Source organism: Mytilus trossulus, chromosome 6, assembly GCF_036588685.1.
Source record: "Mytilus trossulus isolate FHL-02 chromosome 6, PNRI_Mtr1.1.1.hap1, whole genome shotgun sequence".
NCBI classification, from domain to species: domain Eukaryota; kingdom Metazoa; phylum Mollusca; class Bivalvia; order Mytilida; family Mytilidae; genus Mytilus; species Mytilus trossulus.
Window position 1 is genome coordinate 30,530,648 of NC_086378.1, and position 25,881 is coordinate 30,556,528.

The 25,881-nt window shown below is 31.3% G+C and overlaps 1 protein-coding gene across 5 annotated transcripts in view; it reads right to left on the reverse strand.

Annotated features, from left to right (window-relative positions):
- Window positions 1-6,900: 6,900 nt before the first annotated feature.
- LOC134721097 (dual specificity tyrosine-phosphorylation-regulated kinase 1A-like) overlaps window positions 6,901-25,881 on the reverse strand; it is a 32,651-nt gene continuing 13,670 nt past the window's right edge. For 2 of the 5 annotated variants that reach the window (XM_063583827.1, XM_063583825.1), the window contains exons 2-9: window positions 20,031-20,245; window positions 16,928-17,122; window positions 15,559-15,706; window positions 14,565-14,851; window positions 13,861-14,007; window positions 13,019-13,159; window positions 12,052-12,334; window positions 6,901-10,245 (exon numbers count right to left, since the gene is read on the reverse strand). In XM_063583827.1, coding sequence (XP_063439897.1) covers window positions 9,599-10,245; window positions 12,052-12,334; window positions 13,019-13,159; window positions 13,861-14,007; window positions 14,565-14,851; window positions 15,559-15,706; window positions 16,928-17,122; window positions 20,031-20,213 — 2,031 coding nt within the window. In that variant the 5' untranslated portion in view covers window positions 20,214-20,245 and the 3' untranslated portion in view covers window positions 6,901-9,598. Of the gene's footprint in view, window positions 10,246-12,040; window positions 12,335-13,018; window positions 13,160-13,860; window positions 14,008-14,564; window positions 14,852-15,558; window positions 15,707-16,927; window positions 17,123-20,030; window positions 20,246-21,247; window positions 21,522-23,517; window positions 23,663-25,881 lie in introns of those variants that run through there. The other 3 variants (XM_063583826.1, XM_063583829.1, XM_063583830.1) reach the window with 3 other exon arrangements.

Consider the following 25,881-nt stretch of genomic DNA (forward strand, 5'->3'; position numbering starts at 1 on the left):
TACCCAGAATCCAAACAAGTGACAAACAGCAATCCTGAGGGCAGTATATTTAAAACAATACTGTTTATCAACTATGTAAACGATTAACCACAAATCCTTGACTCGGATTGCTCAGACGCATTAGAGGTGGCATAATACAAGCTTACAAAGTCACTTCTCGAATAAACGATAAACTACTTCTGCAACTAGAGGACACAACAAGAAATTGGCTATAGAAAGGGGCAAGAAAAACATAAAATCAAACACTTTTAAGACTCATAAGTGACGCTCGAATCCAAAAAAGTTATGTAAAGTGCCAAATAAGGTACGAAGTTGAAGAGCAATGAGAACCAAAATTCCTAAAAACTTTGCCAAATACAGCTAAGGTAATCTATGCCTGAGGTAGAAAAACCTTAGTATTTCAAAAAAATTTGTAAACAGTAAATTTATAAATATAACCATATCAATGACAATTCATGTCAGCACAAAAAGTGCTGACTACTGGGCTTGTGATATTCTCGGGGAAATAAATCTCCACCAGCAGTGGCATCGACCCAGTGGTTGTAAATAAACTCATCATAGAAACCAGGACTAAATTTAGTATATACGCCAGACGCGCGTTTCGTCTATAAAAGACTCATCAGTGACGCTCGAATCCAAAAAAGTTTAAAATGCCAAATAAGGTACGAAGTTGAAGAGCATTGAGAACCAAAATTCCTAAAAGTTTTGCCAAAAAAAACTAAGGTAATCTATGCATGAGGTAGAAAAGCCTTAGTATTTCAAAAAATTCAAAAAATTTTGTAAACAGTAAATTTATAAATATAACCATATCAATGACAATTCATGTCAGCACAAAAAGTGCTGACTACTAGGCTTGTGATACCCTCGGGGAAATAAATCTCCACCATCAGTGGCATCGACCCAGTTGTCGTAGATAAACTGAGGATAAACTCATCATAGAAACCAGGACTAAATTTAGTATATACGCCAGACGCGCGTTTCGCCTACAAAAGACTCATTAGTGACGCTCGAATCCAAAAAAGTTTAAAATGCCTAATAAGGTTAGAAGTTGAAGAGCCTTGAGAACCAAAATTCCTAAAAGTTTTGCCAAATACAGCTAAGGTAAAAGAGCAAAAGCTGACACGGGAACCGGAACCGAAACAAGTCAGCAAATAACCGAAGACCTACGCATAGTAGAGTGATACAGCGCTCACTTACAGATAAAGATAGAATATGACTTTTTAAGTAACGGGACATAACCCTATGCTTTTTTCAGATGTCAGCACAAAAAGTGCGGACTTCTAGGCTTGTGATACCCTCGGGAAATAAATCTCCACCAGCAGTGGCATCGAACCAGTGGATGTAAATAAACTCATCCTAGATACCAGTACTAAATTTAGTATATACGCCAGACGCGCGTTTTGTCTACAAAAGACTCATCAGTGACGCTCGAATCCAAAAAAGTTTAAAATACCAAATAAAGTACGTAGTTGAAGAGCATTGAGAACCAAAATTCCTAAAAGTTTTGCCAAATACAGCTAAGGTAATCTATGCATGAGGTAGAAAAGCCTTAGTATTTCAAAAAATTCAAAAAAAAATTATAAACAGTAAATTTATAAATATAACCATATCAATGACAATTCATGTCAGCACAAAAAGTGCTGACTACTGGGCTTGTGATACCCTCGGGGATATAAATCTCCACCAGCAGTGGCATCGACCCAGTGGTTGTAAATAAACTCATCATAGAAACCAGGACTAAATTTAGTATATACGCCAGACGTGCGTTTCGCCTACAAAAGACACGCTCGAATCCAAAAAAAGTTTAAAATGCCAAATAAGGTACGAAGTTGAAGAGCATTGAGAACCAAAATTCCTAAAAGTTTTGCCAAATACAGCTAAGGTAAAAGAGCAAAATAGAGCAAAAGTTGACACAGGAACCGGAACCGAAACAAGTCAGCAAATAACCGAAGACCTATGCATATTAGAGTGATACAGCGCTAACTTACAGATAAAGATAGAATATGACTTTGTAAGTAACGGGACATTATCCTATGCTTGTTCACTTTATTAAAACATTACTATTTTGCGGATGGATGTTAAATCGATGATTTTTTTGGGAAGGTATCGACAATTTTCAGCATTTGTTTGCATTTAATCTCTATTAAGGGATAAAGGTACGATGTCATCTGCACAAGTAGGACATTCCACATAATGTTGCCTATACATCGTAGATTTTGTTTTTGCAGATTAAACCGTAATTGTATAGCCTGCCCATCAGTATATCGTGACTGACAACGTCAAATGTCTTCTGAATGTCGATTGTTATGACAAAAATGATTTGCTTTCCAGAGATCTTAGACCATGCCTCTGAAAGTATTAGTGCTACCAAGTTTGGAGATAATCCGTAGGTAAATCTAAATTATAACGGGATATTGATCAGCTTACATTAGGGTGGATTTACCCAACATGATATATTCGAATACTTTCCCAATAACTAATGTAACTAATGCTTGCTTGAATCGGCGATATTGTTCCGGTTTTAAAAATGGATGGTACTTTTTCCACTTATAGTTATTCTAGCAAAAGAGGAAAGAAATATACCAGAGGAACAGTCAAACTCATAAATCGAAAATAAACTGACAACACCATTGCTAAAAATGAAAAAGACAAACAGACAAATAATAGCAAACAAGAAACAACCTAGAAAACTAAATACTGAGCAACACGAATCCCACCAAAAACTGGGGGTGATATCAGGTGCTTAGTAGTTAATGAATCTTAAAAATGATGTAAAAACTTTAACTGCAGACAGTATGTAATGTAAACTGGAAGAAAAACTAATAAAATTGAGAATGGAAATGGGGAATGTATCAAAGAGACAACAACCCGACCATTGAAAAAACAACAGCAGAAAGTCACCAACAGGTATTCAATGTAACAAGAAATTTCCCGCACCCGGAGGCGTCCTTCAGCTGGCCCCTAAACAAATATATACTAGTTCAGTGATAATGAACGCCATACTAATTTCCAAATTGTACACAAGAAACTAAAATTAAAATAATACAAGACTAACAAAGACCAGAGGCTCCTGACTTGGGACAGGCGCATAAATGCGGCGGGGTTAAATATGTTTATGAGATCTCAACCCTCCCCTATACCTCTAGCCAATGTAGAAAAGTAAACGCATAACAATGCGTACATTTAAAATTCAATTCAAGAGAAGTCCGAGTCTGATGTCAGAAGATGTTACCAAAGAAAATAAACAAAATTACAATTATACATTAATAACAACAGACTGCTAGCAGTTAACTGACATGCCAGCTCCAGAATTCAATAACACTGATTGAAAGATTATGATTTCATCATATGAATATCAGGCACAATCCTTCCCGTTAGGGGTTTAGTATCATACCATCATAACATATATGAAAAGAACATAACCCGTGTCAGGAAATTTTAAGTCCATTAATAAGTAAAATACAGATACACAGATACAAAATATTAACATAATTTCCTTCTAGATACCTGTACTAGCTTTTGATCATAAACAAGCTTCTGTCCAAGTTTGATACAAATTAAAAATAGTATAAGAAAGTAATTAATTTTTTTAAAATTTTAACCACAGAGTGAATGTGTTGTTTCCTGGCAGAAAATCTAAGTCCTTTTAACGTAAAATACAGAGAAAAAAAGATTTATCGTTTTACAAAATTTAGTTCTGGATCTTATGATTATAAACAAGCTTCTGTCCAAGTTTAGTACAAACCAAGGGTAGCTTGAGAAAGTTATAAAAAATTTAAAATCTTTAACCACAGAGTGAATGTAATGTTTCCCCGCAGAAAAAATTATTTTTGCAAAAGTTACTTCTGGATACTTTCTTATGATCATAAACAAGCTTCTGTCCAAGTTTGTTAGAAATCCAGTATGGTTTAAGAAAGTTATTAAAATTTCAAAAACTTTAACCACAGAGTGAATATTTGTGGACGCCGACGACGAAGTATAGTTAAAGGATATTGCTAAATAGTTATCAAAGGTACCAGGATTATAATTTAGTACGCCAGACGCGCATTTCGTCTACGCAAGACTCATCAGTGACGCTCATATCAAAATATTTATAAATTTATACAAGTGCAAAGTTGAAGAGCATTGAGGATCAAAAATTCCGAAATGTTGTGTCAAATACGGGTAAGGTAATCTATGCCTGGGATAAGAAATTCCGTAGTTTTTCGAAAAATTCAAAGTTTTGTAAACAGGAAATTTATAAAAATGACCACATTATTGATATTCATGTCAACACCGAAGTGTTGACTTCTGGGCTGGTGATACACTCGGGGACGAAAATTCCACAAGCAGTGTCATCGACCCAGTGGTGTAAATAGTTATCAAAGGTACCAGGATTATAATTTAGTACGTCAGACGCGCGTTTCGTCTACGTAAGACTTATCAGTGACGCTCATATCAAAATATTTATAAAGCCAAACAAGTACAAAGTTGAAGAGCATTGAGGATCAAAAATTCCAAAATGTTGTGCCAAATACGGCTAAGATAAGCCATGTCTGGGATAAGAAATTCCTTAGTTTTTCGAAAAAATCAAAGTTTTGTAAACAGGAAATTTATAAAAATGACTACATTATTAATAAGATGTTGGTTTCTAATATTTCTTTAATTTCTCTGTTATTTTCTGAGATTTCCTTTTTTCTTTAAGGAGAGGGTTGTCATCTTGTGGTCTTCCTGTATCATTCTATTGTTTTTACTAATTCCAGTCAGCCTTTTAACATCAGGGGAAGCTTTTTTGGGGAGTCCAGTTAGATTGGTTATTCTTGAAGGTACTGCGAGTTTGGTTCCCCATACACATTTTAGCTTATCATTAGCAGTCATTTCATGGGATGGAAGGTATTGCAGTTGTTTATCAATCTCAATGAGGCATGTCTTTATCCATTTCTTCCTATATTAATTAATATGCGACTGTATTTTGTTTTAGATTTACTGTTCTTATTTTATTTCTAGATACATATTAGTACATGCTTCAACTGGTAGTCAGATACGTTGGGTTGAGGTGTTTACCGGATCTTGACTGAATATATTGGTTGATAGTAAAACGTCATTATTCATTGTTTGACAGAACAGTCAATTTGAGAAGTAGTTTTTCCATCTGTGTGGAAATATGTAGGTTTGGATTAGATATCTTGTGTTGACTTTAATCAGAAGTTTATCGTTTGAGACGCCAGTTTTTTACTTATGGTATTAAGGACCCATTTGATCTCCACATAAGATGATATTGTTTGATGGATCATATTTGTTCTTGGTGTTAATTATGATGTCGAGCCATTCCTTATTTCCATCCAAAGAATGTGCCAGGTTGGATTAGGTACCGAAATTATCTCTATTGCAGCATTGCTGTAATACTTTCATTCCCATAGACTCATATATCATTTTTTTTGTCTGCATGTGTTCTCAAAATTTACACCCACAGCACAATTTATCCAGACAGTTATTATTTTCAACTGTTGGATAGACCACATATTTGATATCATGTTCAACAAATTTTCTTGATCTGGACTCCACTAAGGAAGAGAAATGTTGAAAGACTAAGATTCTTTGGGAGGTGAAAGAAATAACTGACTTTGAGAAGTAGCACTTGCAATGTAGTACTAGTAGATGTTTTCTTTTTTTAGTTTGTTCATATTATGTGCCTCTATCAAGTCCGAGACCTGTAATTCAGTGGATGTAGATTTGCTATATCATATGGGTTTTATTTTTTATTTTTGTTATATAAATCAGGCTTTCGGTTTTCTTGTATGAATTGTGCTACATCCGTCATGTCAATGCTTCTAAAGCTTAAATATGGCTTCAAATGTCATTTTTTTTATATTTTTAAAATTCATGTTATGTTTTCAATGTTTTTGAAAGAAAAAGTGCCAATTTAAAATATAACAAGAGGCTGTCGGAGTGACAGCATACCAGATTTTCAGATGAAACCATTAACAGATAAGCAAGAAGGAACAACATATTTAAAATCTTATAACAGCTCTGAATTTGGATTGTGGTTGAAAATTGGACACAAAATGAATGTGGTTAAAAAGCTGAAAAATTTGAAATTGGACATTAACCCATCATGGTCCAATATCAAAAATCTAAGGACATTGTTAGAATCGTCATATCAAAAACCACAAGATGAAATACTTATTAATTATATTTCTATTCAAAGGGAAATAACTCAAATTCATATAACAAGAATGTGACCATGGTACACAGATGCCCCTTTTGCATTATCACTTTCTATGTTCAGCGAGCCATAAAATTAAGGTAAAACTCTTAGTTTGACATTAAAATAAGGAAGACCATATTGAAGGGAACATGTGTAAAAATTTCAAGTTGATTGGACTTCAACTTCATCAAAAACCTCCTTGACCAAAAGCACTAAACCTAAAGCAGGAGTAGATTTCATCAATAAGTTTTCACGTTAATGAATGAACAGTTTGGCAGATGCCAACCAGTCGTTCAACTGATTTTTCTTGTGAAAATCTTAATAAAAAATGTATCTCAAAAACAAGGACACAACACTTTCACTTTTTTCTTATTTTTTAAGTCTGTTATTAAATTGTTATTTTGAAACAGAGGAGTGAACATCCTTTTAATAGTGAATTAAAAATTAAGCTTCACACAGGGGACATGTCAGTGTTCTCCCCAGGGCCTTTTAGCATCATGGTAATGTGAATCATTTTATTATGTGATACTATATTTTTGAATATGATGCTATTTGAGTTGATTGCCTTATATAGATAGGATGTGATGCAATAATTTTTAGAAAGAAGATGGTATTTCAAATTACATTTTTTAATGTAGATGCTATATAAAATATCTGGGGAGAAAACTGCAAGTGATATCACGTATATAGGCATATATAACACAAACACATAGTAATTTTACAGTGACATTTAATGATCAGTGATTTTTTTTACATTATAATGATGTTTGCTATTATCAACAATAACATTTATGCAATTATCTCCCTTTTTTGGCATTTAATGCACATTTTTAAAAAGTCCTTGCTAGTGACCATTATCATCACCAGAAATACATAAAACCTACCATGTCTGGTTAGGTATTGTATAATCTTTAATACTGACAAGGATACCCTAGTCAATACATTATAAAACATTTCTTTTTCAACATTCTTCAATTCTCTCTATTCTTAGTTCAATCGTCAAACATGGGGTGAAGATTTCACCACATCAACATTATCCAAAGGAATAGAAAAATAACCTAAGATTATTAGCTTTCTTTGCTTCTATGGAAAGAAACTTTTACGAAAACATAAATGAACCACTTTGCATTCTATATTTGCAAATGTCAATGAAAGAAATACAAAAGAATAAGGTCTCCAAAATCAGATAACTTTTCAATAATTTGTTATGCTGAAACTGAAAGTATAAGTATAAATGTTTCAATTCTTCAAAACAAGATTTGAATGAAATGTAAAAATCAATGTACAATTATAATAATTTGAGAGAACACAAATAAAACTAAAAATAATTTGTAACTATAAAGATCATAAAATATTTATGTTATTAAAAATTTGGAATTTGTAAATTTCTGCCAATTTCAAAATAGATTTTTTAATAACTTGAATGTTTTTAATAATTCTATTATAAATCAACCTAAAAGTATTATAGTGAGATTCTTTAAAAGGCTGGTATTGGAATGCTATTAACTGCCCTATTTTTGTTCATAATGATAAAATGAGCATCAAACAGCAATATACATTGTACATGAAATTTAAATTCAAAACTCAATTCAAAATCATTTAAATTTCTGTATCAAATTCAAAACACGTCTCATTTTGCAGACAAACATTTTTGTCTACCAAAAACAATCAATTTCCCTGACTATTAATCTCTCTGCATGAAATAACAGAATCCCACCTGACAAGTTTACGCAGAGCCCCATATGTTGTTCCCCAAAAAATGAAATAAAAATGTGTAATAAAACCAACTTTAAAAATTCTTTACCATAATTTTCACATTGGAAACTAAAAACATTTGTTAAAATAGAAGGTAGATGAATGGTTAAAAATTTCTCACATCGTTCATTCAATAAATAACAATTACATACTCTGTACACAGTCTACAATAAAACATCATGCCCTCTAGTGTTTAACACCATAAGGGGCCTTAACTCCAATCAACAATATATTTACACAATAAATTCTCTATCGATTGCCCAACAATTTATATACCAAGATCTCCCATATGACTCTACATAATAGTAACAACATTCTGATCTAGTACAGTAGTTCAAACATTTCTCACCATAAAAAATAAATATCTGGTCTTTATGATACACTTTTTGTATGGTATGTTACAGATAGGAGTGTAACACAGACTTTTCAAACATTATTTCTTACAAAAAACTGATTAAATGATTAAATACAGAATTAGGCCACTCAAAATAACTGTGATCTTAAAAAAACCTTTTTTAATTGTGTTACAAGTACATTTTATAGTCTTTGAATGTCAAAAACATACATGCAAGTTTTTATGTGTAGTTGAATTAAATTTTTGCATTTTGATATTTGATGAAAAATTCATGGGGTAAAAAAAAATCACTGAAATTTCCTTCTGTAGTTTTCTGGAACAAGCTTTACTGTTTTTTCAATTTCCCCCCAAAAGAGATTCTTAATAATTGGTATAGGAATGTTTGATATTACAAAAACTAAATTTGAGTGGCCAAGCATAATTTGCTGTATATATATATTTGTTTGTAATGTATTTGCAGTCTTATTTTTAAATGACTATGCATGGATAAAATGTATGTCCACTATACCTATTTTTGCATAGTTTTTAAACCAAACAAATAATTATCTAAGTTAGTATGATAGTACTTATAATCTTAAGTTTATATTATGATATTACTTAAAAGTTATTTTCCTTTCTATTTAATGATTATAAAGCTTGCACATTAATGATCTTGCATAGATTTCAAATGAATGAACAAAACTTTTCCAAGTGTTTGATATTTGAATATTTTGTGGAAAGTTACAAGTTACCAGAAGAACAAAATTTCTAATTTGAAAGTTACACATATCAGTCTGATAGTCTTCTATAACATACAAAACCATAACTTTTACAGTTAAGTAAGGAACTACTGCATCTATGAACCTCTCTTCTATTCTTTCTTGTCTTTCCTTGGCTAGCACAAGCTCTCAGGTTCACGCAGTCGAGGGGTGAGGTGAACCATATAAGACATCTCAAAAAATAACAGATATTTATCTGCTATACAATGGATTGAAGATGTCTTAGCATCACTCATTAGTATTGAAACCAAAATGACAAAGTTCCTCATGATACAGGAACATACAAGGGTTCTCACTGTGAGCCAATCCAGGTCACTTTCACACTCTTACTGACAGACAACTCCCTCTAATCAGATGAACCAATGAACAATAAGACGCTCCATTCATTACTTTCACAACGAAACACAAACACGTACATGTATGCACATTAATTTGCGGTGAACGGATCCCTTCTTTAGTGAAAGCGCATCTGAACACAGGTTTTCACACAAAGCTTGGCTCCACTGGTTGAAATAATTTGTAAATCCTAATTTTGAGTTACTATCAATGACTTGCTACTGGACTTTGTTGTACACAAACTCCAACCATTGGGGAGTCATCTCCCCTTTCTGCAGCTGTCCGTACATGTTGATTGTTTGTTTCATGGCCTGTTAAGCTAGCATTAGCACTACTTGACAATGAAAAGGGGAATCCCCCTGCAGTCCATGCCGGCTGCTGATACTGTCCAAACTGTGAGGGATAACCCGCGGGCACATGCATGTTAACAGACGATACTTGTGAGGCGTCTACTGTTGCTGGATTTGGCCTGAAATCTACAGGTGGTGGAATTCCCCCTGGGTAAGAACCTTGTACATATCCCTCAGTATACGATACATTGTGTTCTGGAACTGTTCGTGGCACATGAGATGACGGCGCCTCTGATAAAGACGGCGGAGATAGTCTAGTCTGATGATGAGGATGATGAGTTATATGTCTGCCACTTTGTTGATCCCTTTCGCTCCAGCTTGTCTGTTGTTGATAATTAGGAGGTTGTGATCGAGACTGTCCTGATGCTGATTGTGGACTTTCACATTCCATTGTCGTGTATTGCACGCCATGACCATGGTGAGCAGAATGTGAATGCACATGCAGATGTGAGCGATGCTGATGTGTTGGATCAGACCTGGCTCTACCACTTGATGATGAACTCACTGAAAAGAAAATGTATCTTGTTAATATTGTTATTCACTTGAACTTTATACTACATCAGAATAAACTAGCACATGTTATCTTTGATTCTTCAACCCAAATCAGACATGTGGCCATACCAATCATTTACTGTTACAAAAACACAACTAAATATAATCATACATTCCAACATCTTGTATGGGACAATTTCTTAGTACTACAAACACTTCAAGCTGGGTAAGTTAGGTAGATTTTTTTAAACAGTACTTGTCACTGGACAAAGTTTTCCTTTTTTAATATAGTATACCACTGCAAAAACAATTTACTTGTCAGAACATATATAGGCCAAACATAACTTATAAAATGCAATATTTGGGAAATGAGATCTGGCCTCATGGTCATAAAACTTTTGAGCACGATTTTTGTACTCAGATTCGAAAATCAACCAATCAAATAGCTGGATTTCATGTTTCGAGCATGATTTTCGTGCTCCGAGCACTGAGCAAAGTTTTATGCATTCAAGGACAGAACATATTAATATTTTTAAGGAAGCAGAAAGAAAAATGTCACATTACAATTTTGAACTTGAGCTTATGCTTTTGATGTTGAGTGCATAAAATACATACATGAAATTTGCTTGTTAGCAATAATTTTTTTTTTTTAAAGTCAATCTTCAGAAATATTGAAATGAAAAATAATCTGTTCATTTGTAGCCCTTTATAACATGTTACATTTACTGAACTTTTCTTTCTATGTAAATCTAATGTGAAAACAGTCATATATGGTTTTGATCATTGTTAAAGGCTGTACAGTGACCCAAAGTTTCTATATCTTTTGGTCTCTTCTGGAGATTTTTCTCATTGGAAATTATACAACATCTTCCTTTTTATATATAATAGTCATTATTTTTTTCAGATATCTCGACTCATTTAAAATGTCATGAAAATTCACTTGATAACAAATTGTTAACTTGACATATAAGTAAAAGTATAAAATTGTAATACAGTAAAGAAAAGTTAAAATAATGATATGATCAATACATCATAATTTAATTTCCCAATGATTGTTTCAAGAACTTTAGAAGCTGAAGAGATTATAAACAGAACAAGAACATATATGTAAGTAACAGAAATAGTATGAACAGATGTATCTCATGGTTTAAAATGAAGAAGTGCTGTTATAAACAAATACTTTCAACAAGTCAACAAGACAAACAAATAAAAAGAAACAGAAAATGTAGTACATAAAGCTAAAGTACAACACATCCATTGCTGCAGTAAGGACATGTTAACTTGGTTTACAACACATATAATTCATGATGAGAAAGATGATTTATATTCTGACTGGTTGTTTTTTTCAACACACAAAATAGCAGGATCATGGTATTTGTAGCTTTAATATTAAAATCAAAAGTTAAATATATTCATTGATATTTTTTAAGATTGTAAGTAACTAATTTCTTTCTTTTTTTTTAAATTTGCTGTACAATATTTCTTTTATCAATCAAACAATTTACAATGTCAGTACATTACTTCTCTCCTGCAACTATATCTTTAAACTAAAGTGCAAATAGTTCTGTGCAAAAGGATTTTAATATGAGGTGCAGCAATGGATAGGAAGAAGTTCAGGTGTGAAATTAACATAAGTACACATTAGTGCATGCTGTTTCAGTGTTAAACACACTCTTGCATAGTGCACAATTGAATTAAACCATTCTAAATTGCAACTTTTTATTGACATTTTCAGTTTTGATTTAAAATATACTATGTTAATTTCAGACCCAAACCTCAGCATGAACAATGAAATGTACTGTCTCACCCTGACTATACCTGTAGGACTAGAAACACCCTGCTGTTCTATCGCAGGACTGTTTGATGCAGAATTTGGCGTGTTAGTACTTTCATCTGTGGTCTTCTTGAAAAAATTATGTTGAAGTGAATAATATGGTGTTATCCGTGTCTTTGGATCATATTCTAACATTCGTAAAATGAGATCTTTGAATTTTAAATAGTCTGCCACAGTATGACCGGGTTCTCCTGCCCGTCTACCTCCTGGGCCACCAGAATCAGCACCAATAATATCATGGAGTTTCCTTGTTCCAGGATGTTTATACTGAAATAATGTAAAACAAAATTTATTTAAGAAATTTAAGCATTTTTTTTTTTTTAGAAATACCTATTCTTTCTTAAAAAACTGACTTTTTCAGTAGTTATGATATACATATTTTTTGTTTAAAATCATAATCCCAAATTCCCCTATGCTTTATGTCAAACAACCTACATTTATCATGTTCATGCAATTCTCCGACATATTTATATAATAATAAAATCAATAGCAAATGTTGAAAGCTTAATGTCACAAGTTCTCAAAATAGGAAGGTAAGATTTAATTGTCCACAGTAATCTGCTGAAATCAATGTTTGGATTTCACTGTAAGACTGAACGGATGCGGGATGTCAAGTTTCTGGAATACTACAACTTATATTCCCCATGACCATAAATATCTAAGGGAATGAAGATTTCATGACACATTTTATTTCCTTTCATAAATATTTTCCTCATTTGATTTTTAGTCAAATACCATTATATATATTTATAGATCATCGTTGAGATGACCAATGATTATCTGTTTATGGTTATTTTACCTACGACGATGTTGTTAATTTCATGTTAATTTCATGTTAATTTCATTAACAAAGATAATTTTCATATTATTCAATTCCTTTGAGAGAAAAAAAATATTAGTCCCCAAGATCAAACAAAAATTTTGTAAAATAGTGATTAATGCAGTTCCTACCTTTTTGCCATCTTTAGGTTTTTTACATACATAGGTCCCATCTGGTTGTACATCAAAATACTTTCTAGCTTTTGGAGCTTGATCTAGAATATTTTTGGGTGGCATACCTAATACTTCTACTATCTTCATCATCTGGTCAAACTGTAAAAGAACATTAATCATTTTATATAGAAGTTAACTATTGCACAAAAATAATACATTAAAACACCCAATTTGTTGAATAATTATTTATAGTTGGATTTCATTTTGAAATTAGAAGCTACCTAATAACATAACAATTATTGTCTTGTTATATTTCGATTCATTTATTTTCGTAGGTACCTATTTTAGTGGATTGTGGAAAAGGTGGTGGATCGTTTAATTTGTGGTTTACCTGTACCAACAAATAATATTGATTTCACAGAATCTTAACTGTAAAGCATTCAAATACTGTTTTCTATGTAGGTAAAGTATTTATTGGCATTCTCGTCTGCTCAACTATTATATAATATAAGTTTGAAATATGTTACTTATTACCTAAGAATTTTCTATTTACATTTTTCTTGTGATAAGAGTGCTTGACTGATGCCAGATCTTGTATAAATCTTATTGCTATTTAGAAAACAAATTATGTCAACTCAAAACTTGAATCATCACCATAAGAATTGAAAATAAATGACTTCATACAAAAGTGAATCACATAACTGAGTTCAAGTATCAGTCTTGTTCTGAAGAAGTTAAAATCCATGAAAAATTCGAAAAGCAAAGGCCAAACTTTGGGAATTATTTTAAATATACTCTTTTTAAAATTTCATCAAAAAAAATTAAGGATTTATCTCCCTTTCATTGTATGTTGTAATTACCTCGTTTGAACCAGCAAACAATGGTTCCCCTGTGTGCATTTCTACTAATATACAACCTAATGACCACATATCTATAGCTAAATCATATGGAATGCCTAGTAACACTTCGGGGGATCTGTAAAATCTGCTCTGTATATACTGATAAATCTGAAAGTAAAAATATTTATAGAAATTATTCTTGCACTTTAAAACAAAGTAAAATAACATATTGCGTTCACTCTTCTCAAACCATATAAAGGCAGTATCATATCTGTTTAATGTTTGTGAATTTTTTCAACCAGTTGTTTCTAGTATGCAATATATTTTAACTTGTTTATCTTGATTAAAGAAATAATCAACAAATCTTGTTTAAGATTTTAATATTTTGCTGAATTTTGTGTCCGAATTTGTTGCATAATGCCATCAAGCAACAATTACTTTTTAAAGTACTTTTTCAAATTGTTATGTCAAAGTTTACAGGAACTTGTGTGAAATTTACCTAATGGCAGACAATTTGCATACAAGTGTAAATATGTCTTTTCATAACTGGTTGATAGACTATTTAAATATGAAGACTTAGCTATATATGCAATCTTGTTTTGGGTGAGCGTTAGTGCCACTGCCTTGTGGTCTATCCATGTTTGAAAAAAAAAAAACATTTTGCACAAAATTTGTTCCATATACAAATGTTAATTAATTTGACGTAAGAAACATAAATAACTTACCCTTTGACCTAATTGACAAGAACTTCCAAAATCCACTATCTTGATTGCACTACGTTTAGGATTACACAGAAGTATATTCTCTGGTTTCAAGTCACAGTGAATAATATTTAGTTCAGGCGTCGCTAGAAACAGCAAAGCTGTACACAATTGTTGAGCAAATTTACGAGTCAAATTCAATGAAACACCTCTAAAGTTTGTGTTCCGTAATAAATCATACAAGTTATATGATAGAAGTTCAAACACTAAACATAAATGGTTCCTAAACATGAAATGTCTCTTCAATTTTACTGTAAATAAAAAAAGATCATGTTAAATCGTAGTTACATAAATTATGGTCAAATCTTGTAGTATATAGATGTAACATTTAGATTCAAGCTTCACAATACAAAATTATTTTTTACTACATATTAGCTATATCAAATTCCAAAAGGAAAAAATTTTCTTCAATTTAAACGTTTTTGCAAATGACACCTGGTAAAACCATGTTCCATAATCCATGATCAAAATTATGTCCATAAAATGCTTTGAAAGCAACGTGAATCTAATGTTTGTACCAATTCAGGAATATGACAGTGGTCTATTTGTTTGATTTGATCGAGCTTATGATTTTGCCATTTGTTTAAGGACTTTCTGTTTTAGGTTTTTCTTGTAGTTTTAGTGTTTTAGCTCTTTCATTTTTTAATGCTTGATAAGAAAGGGCCTATTGGTGTATAACCACCGTGTTTAGGCCAATAGTGTTTTTTAGCATTTTATATTGTCACATAATACATAGATGTTGTGTGATTTCGGGCAGTAGATATTCATCAGTAGTTTTTTTTTATCTGTGTTTGACATATTTAATTTGTTATATCGATTGTCGTATATTTTTATCATGCCTTTGATTTAAGTGTAGGTGTCAAGTTATAACTGAAGCAATTAAAATCAAGAGGTGAAACAGCTTGTGACAGTTTACCTATAACTATATAAACCTGTTTTATACCCTCAATTTACTTACCTATATAGTACTTGTTTTCTTTATCATGTTTATTCATTAACTCTAACAATTTGACTTCTATTTGGGCCTGGTTGAGGAAAGGTTTTTTGTTCTTTATAATCTTGATTGCCACTTGCTCCTGGTCTCCATGGTCAAAGGCTTTGACAACCTGTAATATATAATGGATATAATCATGTATGTCTGTTGAAAATATGATTTTTTTCTACAATGGAAATTTGTCTTTTTTTAATACCTTTCCTTCATCAGAAAATTTAAGTAACCTATTTTTAATTTATTTATAAAATGACAGAAGGAGATTGATCCATTTTTTTGGTTAAAATAATTGTAATTAAACCCAATTTTGAAACCATATGGGATTAAGTTGGAAATCAAGGATGTCTATCAACCTTTCAACCCTATAGCTATTTAAAACAAGAAAATTGTGTATTTTTTTTGTCCAACTTAAAGAAGGTAAATAATCTGTCCCACACTTGTGTGTTTGATACAAAATGTACTGCTGCAATTTTTTGGATCTATTAATTATTCTTTCAGTCTGCACGGTTAGCCACTAGTTCCATGCCCCAGACTAGTAAATTTTCATTCAAACTTGTAAGTTTTTGCAAAACTTTGTTTGGCCCAATAAGAAAAATGTCTGAATATTGGTCTTCGCACTAGCAGGTGAAAAGGTTTTTGGTGCAGACTGTTCTTTTATATTAAAGGTTGATATCTTATGACATCAATAATTTTTATTTTTCCTGCACCATAATTCATATAACTTTGTATGGATTCATATTCTACTGCTATATAACATAACAGTTATCTTGGGAATCTCCTGTTTACAAACATTTCACCAACATTAACTGTTCTACAATTAATGGTATTGATACCAATAACTCTCATTGGATGAAGCAATAAATATCTTTAACCAATCAAGCACACTGTTCTTTCCACTCAAGAAAGATGCCAATCAAATTAATATAGGATTCAAATGGTCCCCTGGGTCCTCTGGTGTTGAATTGTTGTCTATGACTACTAACAATATAAAAGAACTCCTTATATTCTACTGTTCAATTCTTTGTAAAAAGTCAATATGAAGGAGAAAAGTTAAAACAACCTGTGATCATTCAATTTATTTTGATTTTTTTTTAAATTTTTATTGAATGTGTTCTGCCCCTCCCCCTTTTTCCCTCTTTTCACAAGAGATTTACAGGATTACTTTTGAAGTAGTCATCTCCTATTTAACTACAGAGTTTTGAAAACTATTTTGATGAAAACATAAGCATGTTACATTTTTTTACTGTGTGCCTCAAGACCTACAATGCAGCTTGATTGTCAGAACTTTTTTTTGTCATAATATTCAGATTTTCTTTTCTTTTCTGAAACTGCTTACCTGACCAAAAGATCCTTTGCCTATTAAAGAATCAATTTCATATCGGTCCATCCATTTTTCTCCAGGATTAACTATATAATCGTGATTAGCATCATCATAACCATCATTATAAATATGCACGTTGACTTTGCCCTTTTTCGTGCTACTTTCATCTCCATGGCCCTGTGCTCTTCTCTTCTTCTTTGCATAGTAAACCTGGAATATTAATAGGGCAAATGTTAAATGACAGACTATGACCAAAACAAAGGTAAAAGCTTCTTACTGTACCGTAATAATAGCTTAATTTATATTTTAAATAGAAGACAGCATGTATGCACAATTTATTGGTGAAAATGTATACAATAGTTAAGTTAACAAAGAATTGCATTTCTTATAAATGTTTTAATGCATTCTTGGAACATCCTTTTATTGTAATTCCTAGAATGCATCAAAAACAATATCATATATAATGTATTTATATGTTAATGCAAACAATGAACCTTGTATTTATATATCCTTGTCTCTCCGTTTTTACTACAATTTCCCCTTCAGGCTATTTCATATACATAGTAAATATTTTGCACATTTAACACCATATTCTATTATCAATATTTTCCTTATTTTTCAAAGAACAGGCTCATTTTGAAAAGACAAATTCACTGCTTTATTAACAATAACACAACTGACATGATGTACAAAGCTACTGAGAAAGCTTCCAGCTCCTAAAAACAACATAGTATTATTATTACAATGTTCATTTATTGAAACAATGGACTTTATAAGTTTTTTCTACAAATATGTTTTGTATTTTTCTTTCTAAAATGATTGATCGTCACCAGCTAGAGTACATCATATGACATCTGACATTAATTGTACACAGGTAAATCAAGTCTGTCACCTTATCAATATCCTAATCAAAATATTGTCTTTGATTGTGTGTTAATGCTGTATAATTAACAAATGAATACTAATTTATTTATGAAATCTCATTAATTTTGGCAGTTAATCAAAGGGAGTTACAATGAATAATAAACAAAAGAATTTCGTTCAATCTTCCTTATTTAAAAAAAAAAAAAAATTTTGAGAGAAATTTCCTCTTCATGATTCAGAATAATTTTGACAGCTATTTTGCAAGATAAACTGTTTTGACCTTCAAATATCAATGCATGAATATGCAAGTATCTGATATGCAAATTTTATCATTTTCCTATTTAACCTGTGCAAGCATGCAAAGGTAATCTCAATGAAAAGGCTTAAAAACCAATATTTGCTTTTTTCAACTTTACACAATTTTATTGTCTTCTAACAATTAAATGGCAGCAGGAAAATTACATAATATAACTCTTGTAATATATCTGATCAAACATGTTATATTTTTACAGGTTTTTTTTAAATTTATTTTTGAGGATATTGAACAGCAGATTTGTGCAAAAAGTAATATATGCTGGACATTCTACTTAACATTTAAATGTATATGGTGTCGGCAGAGGATTATTATAAACCTATCACATTCACATATTTTGCCATTTTCTGAAAATCTCGTCTGTGTAGTCTGGTTGCCATGGAAACACATTCCAACAGCAGACAATATTGATCAGCAATAAACATAAGAGGTACCTCACTCAATAAAACATTTCTAGGATATTTACTATCATCTACTCTATTACATTTTCAAATTAAGTGCCCCAAAGTTCTATTTAAAAAAAAAAAAAATCTTTCAGGTCCCGGTCTTTTAACATAGGTTTTTTTTCCCCAATTCTTTACCCTACATTTCTACAATTCTCTTCTTTATTTATGTTCTTAAAAATTTCCCAAAAATGCCTGTTTCTGTATTTTATCATGAAATAATTGAATAAAAAAAACATACAAAGCTAAACAGCTATAGACCTAGTTACATTTCAAGATTACATAATTATCTTGCATTTTTGTGTCTGTTTTATAATTAGCTCAGTACTAGAACTACATTATGTAATCTTGATATCAAATGGATGTCATTAGTAATCACAAGTTACATTGCATTTCATGAACTAGAGCATTGTGTAATAGATATTTCAAATATTTAGAATTTACTTTCTCCTACATTTGTATTGAACTTGAGGCAAAAGATACAAAGTATTCAAAAGATAGAGAAAAGCATCAATATTGGGATGCAGAGAGATTTTATTTAGTTTTTGTATCAATTAAAATGTCAAAATAAATTTCAGAACATAAGAAATGTTTTTTTTTTCTTCAGCCAGACACCTTACTAAGACATGTCTGTTAATAGACCTATGAATTTTAAAATAACTTTCATTAATTTCCATTTCTATGCTACTGTCAGGAGTATCCAGAGGCCCCTATACGCTTATTTTGAGGTATTACCATCCACGTCTATTTGATACCATTCCATACTCCCATTAGAAAAAGAATCAAGTTAAACATTGGCAAGTACAAAAATGTTTTTTTTTCTCAGTAGAGTAAATTTTGATGAAAACCCAAACTGTGTTGAAAATAGGGATGATGCTGTTAGGATAATGCAAGATGCAAACACAGCTTGTTATTTACCAAACTTACATACATGTATGTAGATGTTTGTACATACATGGACTAAACCATAAGAAGCTCAATTGGGAGGCTGGGGACACATGTTTGTTTTTTGTCGAAAATAGGGACAATTTTGTAGTAAATCTATATGAACAATGGCTCGACAACATTTTGTCCTGAATATGTTGGTTAAACAGAAAAATACACTGAGTGCATAAATTTATGCTTCTAATGTTCAATTTGTTTATTCCAGTCATGTTTTTTTTATATCTGACAATGCAAATGGTGCCAATGTGTCCATGATTTGTTGGAAATTATGACGACCTTTCCTGACAGAGCCAAATTGTGGATTTTTAAATGAATTAATTTGTGATTTGCCTTCATGACCACCTCTATTGACTGTAAATTCAGAAATTAATGTCAGCTTTTTATTGTTTCCAATAAAGCAACTGGATGAAAATTATAATATCTGATACGTGTATATTTGTATGTAAATTTTCCTGATATCACCAGACACAATACTTTTTCATGTATGTCATATAAGTCAAATTCTTGGAAATAATAAGTTATATATTTATGAGCCATGTAAAGAAATACCTACTTCATTTATGTGTTTGTAGGTCTTTATCAGATCTACACTAAGTTTTCGAAGTGGAGCATTGCTGGGTTCTCGGAAGGTCATTGGTATTCTGTTCTGCATGGCTGCAACGTCCTGCTGTTGCTGCAGGGCATCAGCCATGATTTCAATATGGTCGGCTGCTCCTGCTAGCTGCCTGTAAACCATTCCTGGGTCATGGCGAACTTTAGACAGCTGACCTGCAATATAAAAAGTTAATTTTTACAATACACTGATGAACATAGCGTTCATTATCACTGGACTAGTATATATTTGTTTAGGGGCCAGCTGAAGGACGCCTCCAGGTGCGGGAATTTCTTGCTACATTGAAGACCTGTTGGTGACCTTCTGCTGTTGTTTTTTATTTGGTCGGGTTGTTGTCTCTTTGACACATTCCCCATTTCCTGGCATTCTCAATTTTATTCTTTTTTGTAAACTCTACTGTTTCAGCCTGAGAAGATTGATGAGCATATGATAAAACCAACAGCACAGCAGTCCAAAAATCTTAAGTGTATATGAAAATTTAGCCATAGATTAATACTAATAGGAGAGCAATTTATTTGGATAGTCTGATTTATAAACAATCAGCCGTTTGGGGACAATCACCTAAATGGGCTACAATGTCCTATTTGGGATATAAAAATATCACCAAGCACAAATGATTACATAAATCTTTTGGTTAGCAATTTTCCTGAACACATGATAGTTATTAGTTTGGTCCTTTGGAAAGTTGCTACAATTCACCCTAATTAATGCATTTTTCAATATTTTAGCAAAATTTGCAAATTAAGATTTTCTACATTGAAAAGGCAGAACTTGTAATGTATATATTTTTGCAGAAACATTATAAGACTTTGGAGGGGTGTATGTCCAAATTGCACTTCAAGACAGTTATTCTCTGATGCATTAACAGGGTACACCATTCATCCAATGCATATCCTTTAAGTTCCACTCAGACCTTCTCTTAAAACATTTGTATGTTACCATGTAAAATAGCCATTTCAAAAGACAAGATATGTTGAGAATGTGTTATGTATTTGTATGTATTGTTAGAATACCTACTGTGTTTCACCTCAATGGTTTAGACATGAATGAAGAACACCTGTGATACGTAATTAACATATACACCTTTTAACATATTTTACCTGTCATTAATTATTTGTTAAGTTAACAGAAATTGACATTTTTAACAAATTTCCTACCTTTACACCAGTGAAAATATATCCTTTTTATAAAAATTCATCAACTCCAGGTAAAAATCACAGGTGGGAAAAGCATGATCTAACATGTATACAATCTTCCCTCATTTTTTAAGTAAAGTATTTAAATGTATCAGACTATATTATCACCATAATTTAGGTGACACAAAAATTTACAACAGCTCCAATTGTTTATCCTTTTTTTCTTTTTACATTAATTCACAAATTTTCATCACCAATATAACAAAACTTCCACAATAAAAACAAAACAAAGCATTATGGGTATCAAGTTGAACAAGTTCAAATCTGAATTAAATGATTTACAGGTAAAGGTTAAAGGTCACATTAATCAATTATGTATCAATTTAATGATTTTTTTTATCTTTGATTAATTCAGGTTTTTACTTGTTACAGATGGAAATATGAGAATTAAATAAGGTGTTTTCATAGATAACCTTGATAAAATTTAACATGATACAACATTATCATGTACTTTATATCACATTTCTATTTTCATAATATAGATCAATATAATTAAATATTCATTCAGTCATCATATTGTAAGTGATAAATTTTAATTCCCTTAACATATTTTATATCTACATCTTCACTCTGTTGCATGTACATGACGTCAAAACATTACATAATTTTGCATCCAAATGATTACAAATCTTAGATTTTTTACTTCTTTAATTTATTTTTAGCATTCATGTTTTAATTTTTTACATTTCATTTTTCTCAATCTTCAGTTTATCATTTTATTTGCAACATCAAAGTTCACATTTTACTGATTCTATAATTAGTAACACCATCTGGGAATGTTGTTTATAGGTAAAATTATTCATGCCTTGGTTGTTTACTATTGGTTCATCAGAGCTAATCTCCTCTGCCATTGGCCTTAGATCATACTTACATATCTATGAATATACATAGACTCTCATTGTTACTAACTCCCTTCACGCCTCCCTCATCCAAGTCATTCATAATTTCACAAAAAATCTCATTCAAAGGCGATTAGAAATAGTTAAAGTTATAAATAGATTTTCTGAATGATTTTTCACTTAGCCTCTTCACCATTTTGGCACTTGAAGGCAGTTTAAGAGGATTTTCAATGACTTAAACAAATGTAACATATTGTTTTCCTCAGCAGTTGAGGCAACATATTTTCTCCTATTCATTAATAACTTCTAGAGAAATTTTATAAGCTGAATAGTTACATACATGTACATATGTGTGATTTAATTATAATGTGTACAATTGTTCTTTGTTTAGCAAGTTGAAATAATAAATGTACTTCATATAAAATTAAATCCTATTTATCCAACAAATTGGTTACTTTGAATTTTGTTGATTTTTATTACAGAATTGGCTAAATATAATCCTTCCCCCTTTTTTCTGGAAATTCTACCAGAGGACCAGAAACAATTCACATCTTTGATAGAGTTACCATAGTTTTCTTATTTATTTTTTGAATGGAAGAGAACGAACTGAGAATCCAGTTGTTGAATAGTGTTAAAGCAGGCATAAAATTCAATCTTGTTTATCTGATAGGTTTTACAAGTATGTATTAAAAATCCTGATCTTTAACACAATATACACATGTATATGAACCAACAACAGATATCAAGGAAACGGTCAAATTCAACTTTCTACCAAAATCCATTTTTACTTTACAAAGGATGCTATACATAATTCAAATGCAAGTTATAAATAGTGTTGTCTGATCTATGGTCTGGTTGTTGTTGCTTTGACACATTCCCCATTTCCTTTCTCAATTTTACAAAGATCACAGGTGCAAATGCAGATAAAGGAATAAATGAAAATAGAAAATTTGATGTGCATGGTCTTTATTTTTCAAAATTGAAAGTAGAACGGATTACATAATCATTCCTGTTTAAATATTTTGTTAACACTTTGATTATTTGCAAATAGCTTTAATACTTTTTAAGTTATCAACATCATATATATATGAACAAGAACAATGTAGTAATTAGTAAACATTGTAAACAAACCTTTCTAAAACATAATCTCTAAAGATACCAATAAGAATCATAATCTCCTAATACATGTAAGGACTTCCTGGAGGAAGTAACTTTAGGGACATAACAATAAATTGTTCTTTTGAGAAACAAAGAGAGTACACAAGGAAAAGATACAGATTAAGCTTGTTATTACTTCCTATATAATAAAAACCTCCAGACATACCCACAAAATTGGTCAATTGTTTAAAGAAATGTAGGAAGATAAATTTATATAATAACAAGCTAACATACTTTCATTTGGTCCAAAACAAGAATAACTAGTTAATCCTTCACAAACCATAATTTCATATATTTCTCCATTGTTATTCCATTTAAACGGCCATGCTGTTATCAGCTGTTTTTGTTTACATCACATGATCACAATCTGCTAATTTTAATACTGTCAGCCAATCAGATGAAAGGTTACAATCACTGACCCATTTGTTGCCAGGCACAATACCTATTAATAGTAATACCTACACAGATTCTTTGATCACATGATAAGGGTGTTATGGGTCATTGTTTGTGGTGGGAAATTCAAAATAACTAACTTATTTGTCATGATGGTTGTAATCAAACTTTATTTAAGATGGGTAAAAATAGCAACAGATATTTCAGTCATACATTCATTGATTTTTATCAACAGTTTCTTAGATCCATTTAACAGAAATATGTTTAGTTATCCTTAAATCATTATTCAACAATTTAATTACATTTTTTTTGTCAATCAGGTGTTTTCTAGCATAGTATTTAGCAAAAGAGGAACTAAATCATTTCATCTCATGTAAGTTATTAAGGCTGTACAGTGACCTTAGACTAGTTGTTATCATCTAATTCATTTTGTCCAGGTCTCATTGGCAATTCACAGCACTTCTTTTTTTATGGTAAAAAAAATAAACTCTATATATCATACTTGATCTAAAAATAAAATTGTAAAAACCAGATATCACCATCATCATATACACTTCAACTTTCTTTTTAAAGGTCAAGAAAAACCATAAGATTATCACTTGATTAAGTTTTACATAATCAAATGACCCAAAGATCATATCAGTACAGTATAGGTTTAATATTCTCACATTATCCAATTCAAATTTAGATGGAGAAATGAATTGCATAGGTTTCCACAATAGACACATATATCTTATTTACAACAATGTTGGTTTTTAGTTTCAATGATGACTAAACCTAGACCTTTTACCTACAAATCATAGAGAGGGCTAACATAGGCTTTGCCTGTTGCCAAATTCAATCTATTTTAATAAAATACTGTTTTACTAAACTAAGCCTACCCTTTATATGCTTCAAAATGCCTTCTCAAAGTGTTTTTTTTTTGGCACTTACTAGTATATATTGGGACCTAATCAAAATACGTAAGGAAAAACAATTGGATTCAAATAATTTTTAAATCCATCCTACATGTACATGTACATAAGCTTTTCTTCTGAATTAAGAAACCAAAAGACTTATTTTTTGGGGTCTTTCTCAATTTCAGTTCAAGGTATTTCAGTCAAAGTGAATAAAAGTTGCTTTGGACCTTGGACCTGTGGTCCAAAAAGGTTTCTTTGATTTGAAGTGGGATGCCAATATTACGAAAAGAAAGTTTAAGTCAACATAGCAATCTTTTAAAACGGATTGTCATATGTCATGTATGTACCAATAGGTACATTACATAGTCAATGAAGTCCCACAATTGACTGTCTCTCAGAAATAGAAAACAAATTATATGGATGGAGAGTTGTCTCATTAGCACTCACACCACATCCTCTTATATCTAGGTAAAGATAATGAACAGTCAACTAGTCTTCACTCTGATTTCTTGATTCTAGCATTTGGAAGCAAAAACTTTTTATAATGTAATGACTGCCTCAGTATATTTTTTAACAAAGAACATGCTTAATTGGTTTAATTGTTAGGGCAAATAATGACCCATAACTCTAAAATGAAAAGTATGAAAACATTTCTGAAATTTGAAGCGGACTTGTAAAACCCAGTAAAATTTGCATAGACTTTCTCACTTCTATCATCAAACATTTAATTATGACCAGTGGTCAGGTAATGGTTAATAATGTCACTTATAAACAATTAGATATCCATTACTTTCTAAACTATACGTCACTTATAAACAATTAGAAGTCCATTACTTTCAAAACTATTTTCTTGAAATCATTAAAATTGAAATAGAAAAAGAGAGATCAATTAAGCTAAGAGTTATTTGTTTGAGGTCCAGTGGAAAATATTCAATGTTTGTTCAAGACAAGGTGAAATACAACTATTTCATACATATCCCAATAAACTTCAACTAGAACTTTAAGAGTCCAAATAATCAAGAAATGATTCCACATTGAATGTTCATGCATTACTTTAGATTGTATTTTATTCAGTATTATATACATATAACTCCTTCAAGGACAAACATTTATGGCCCTTTAATATCTGTTTTTACTTAAAACTACAATGAACATACTTCCAACAATGAAAACAGATGTCTCAGAGGGAAATGACATTTGTACACTTAAACCACCATTTCAAACCAATACACATATATCTTAAATAAGTCACAGATATATGAAATAAAAGTAAGCTGTATAATTCAGACTTCGCAAAAAAAATTTC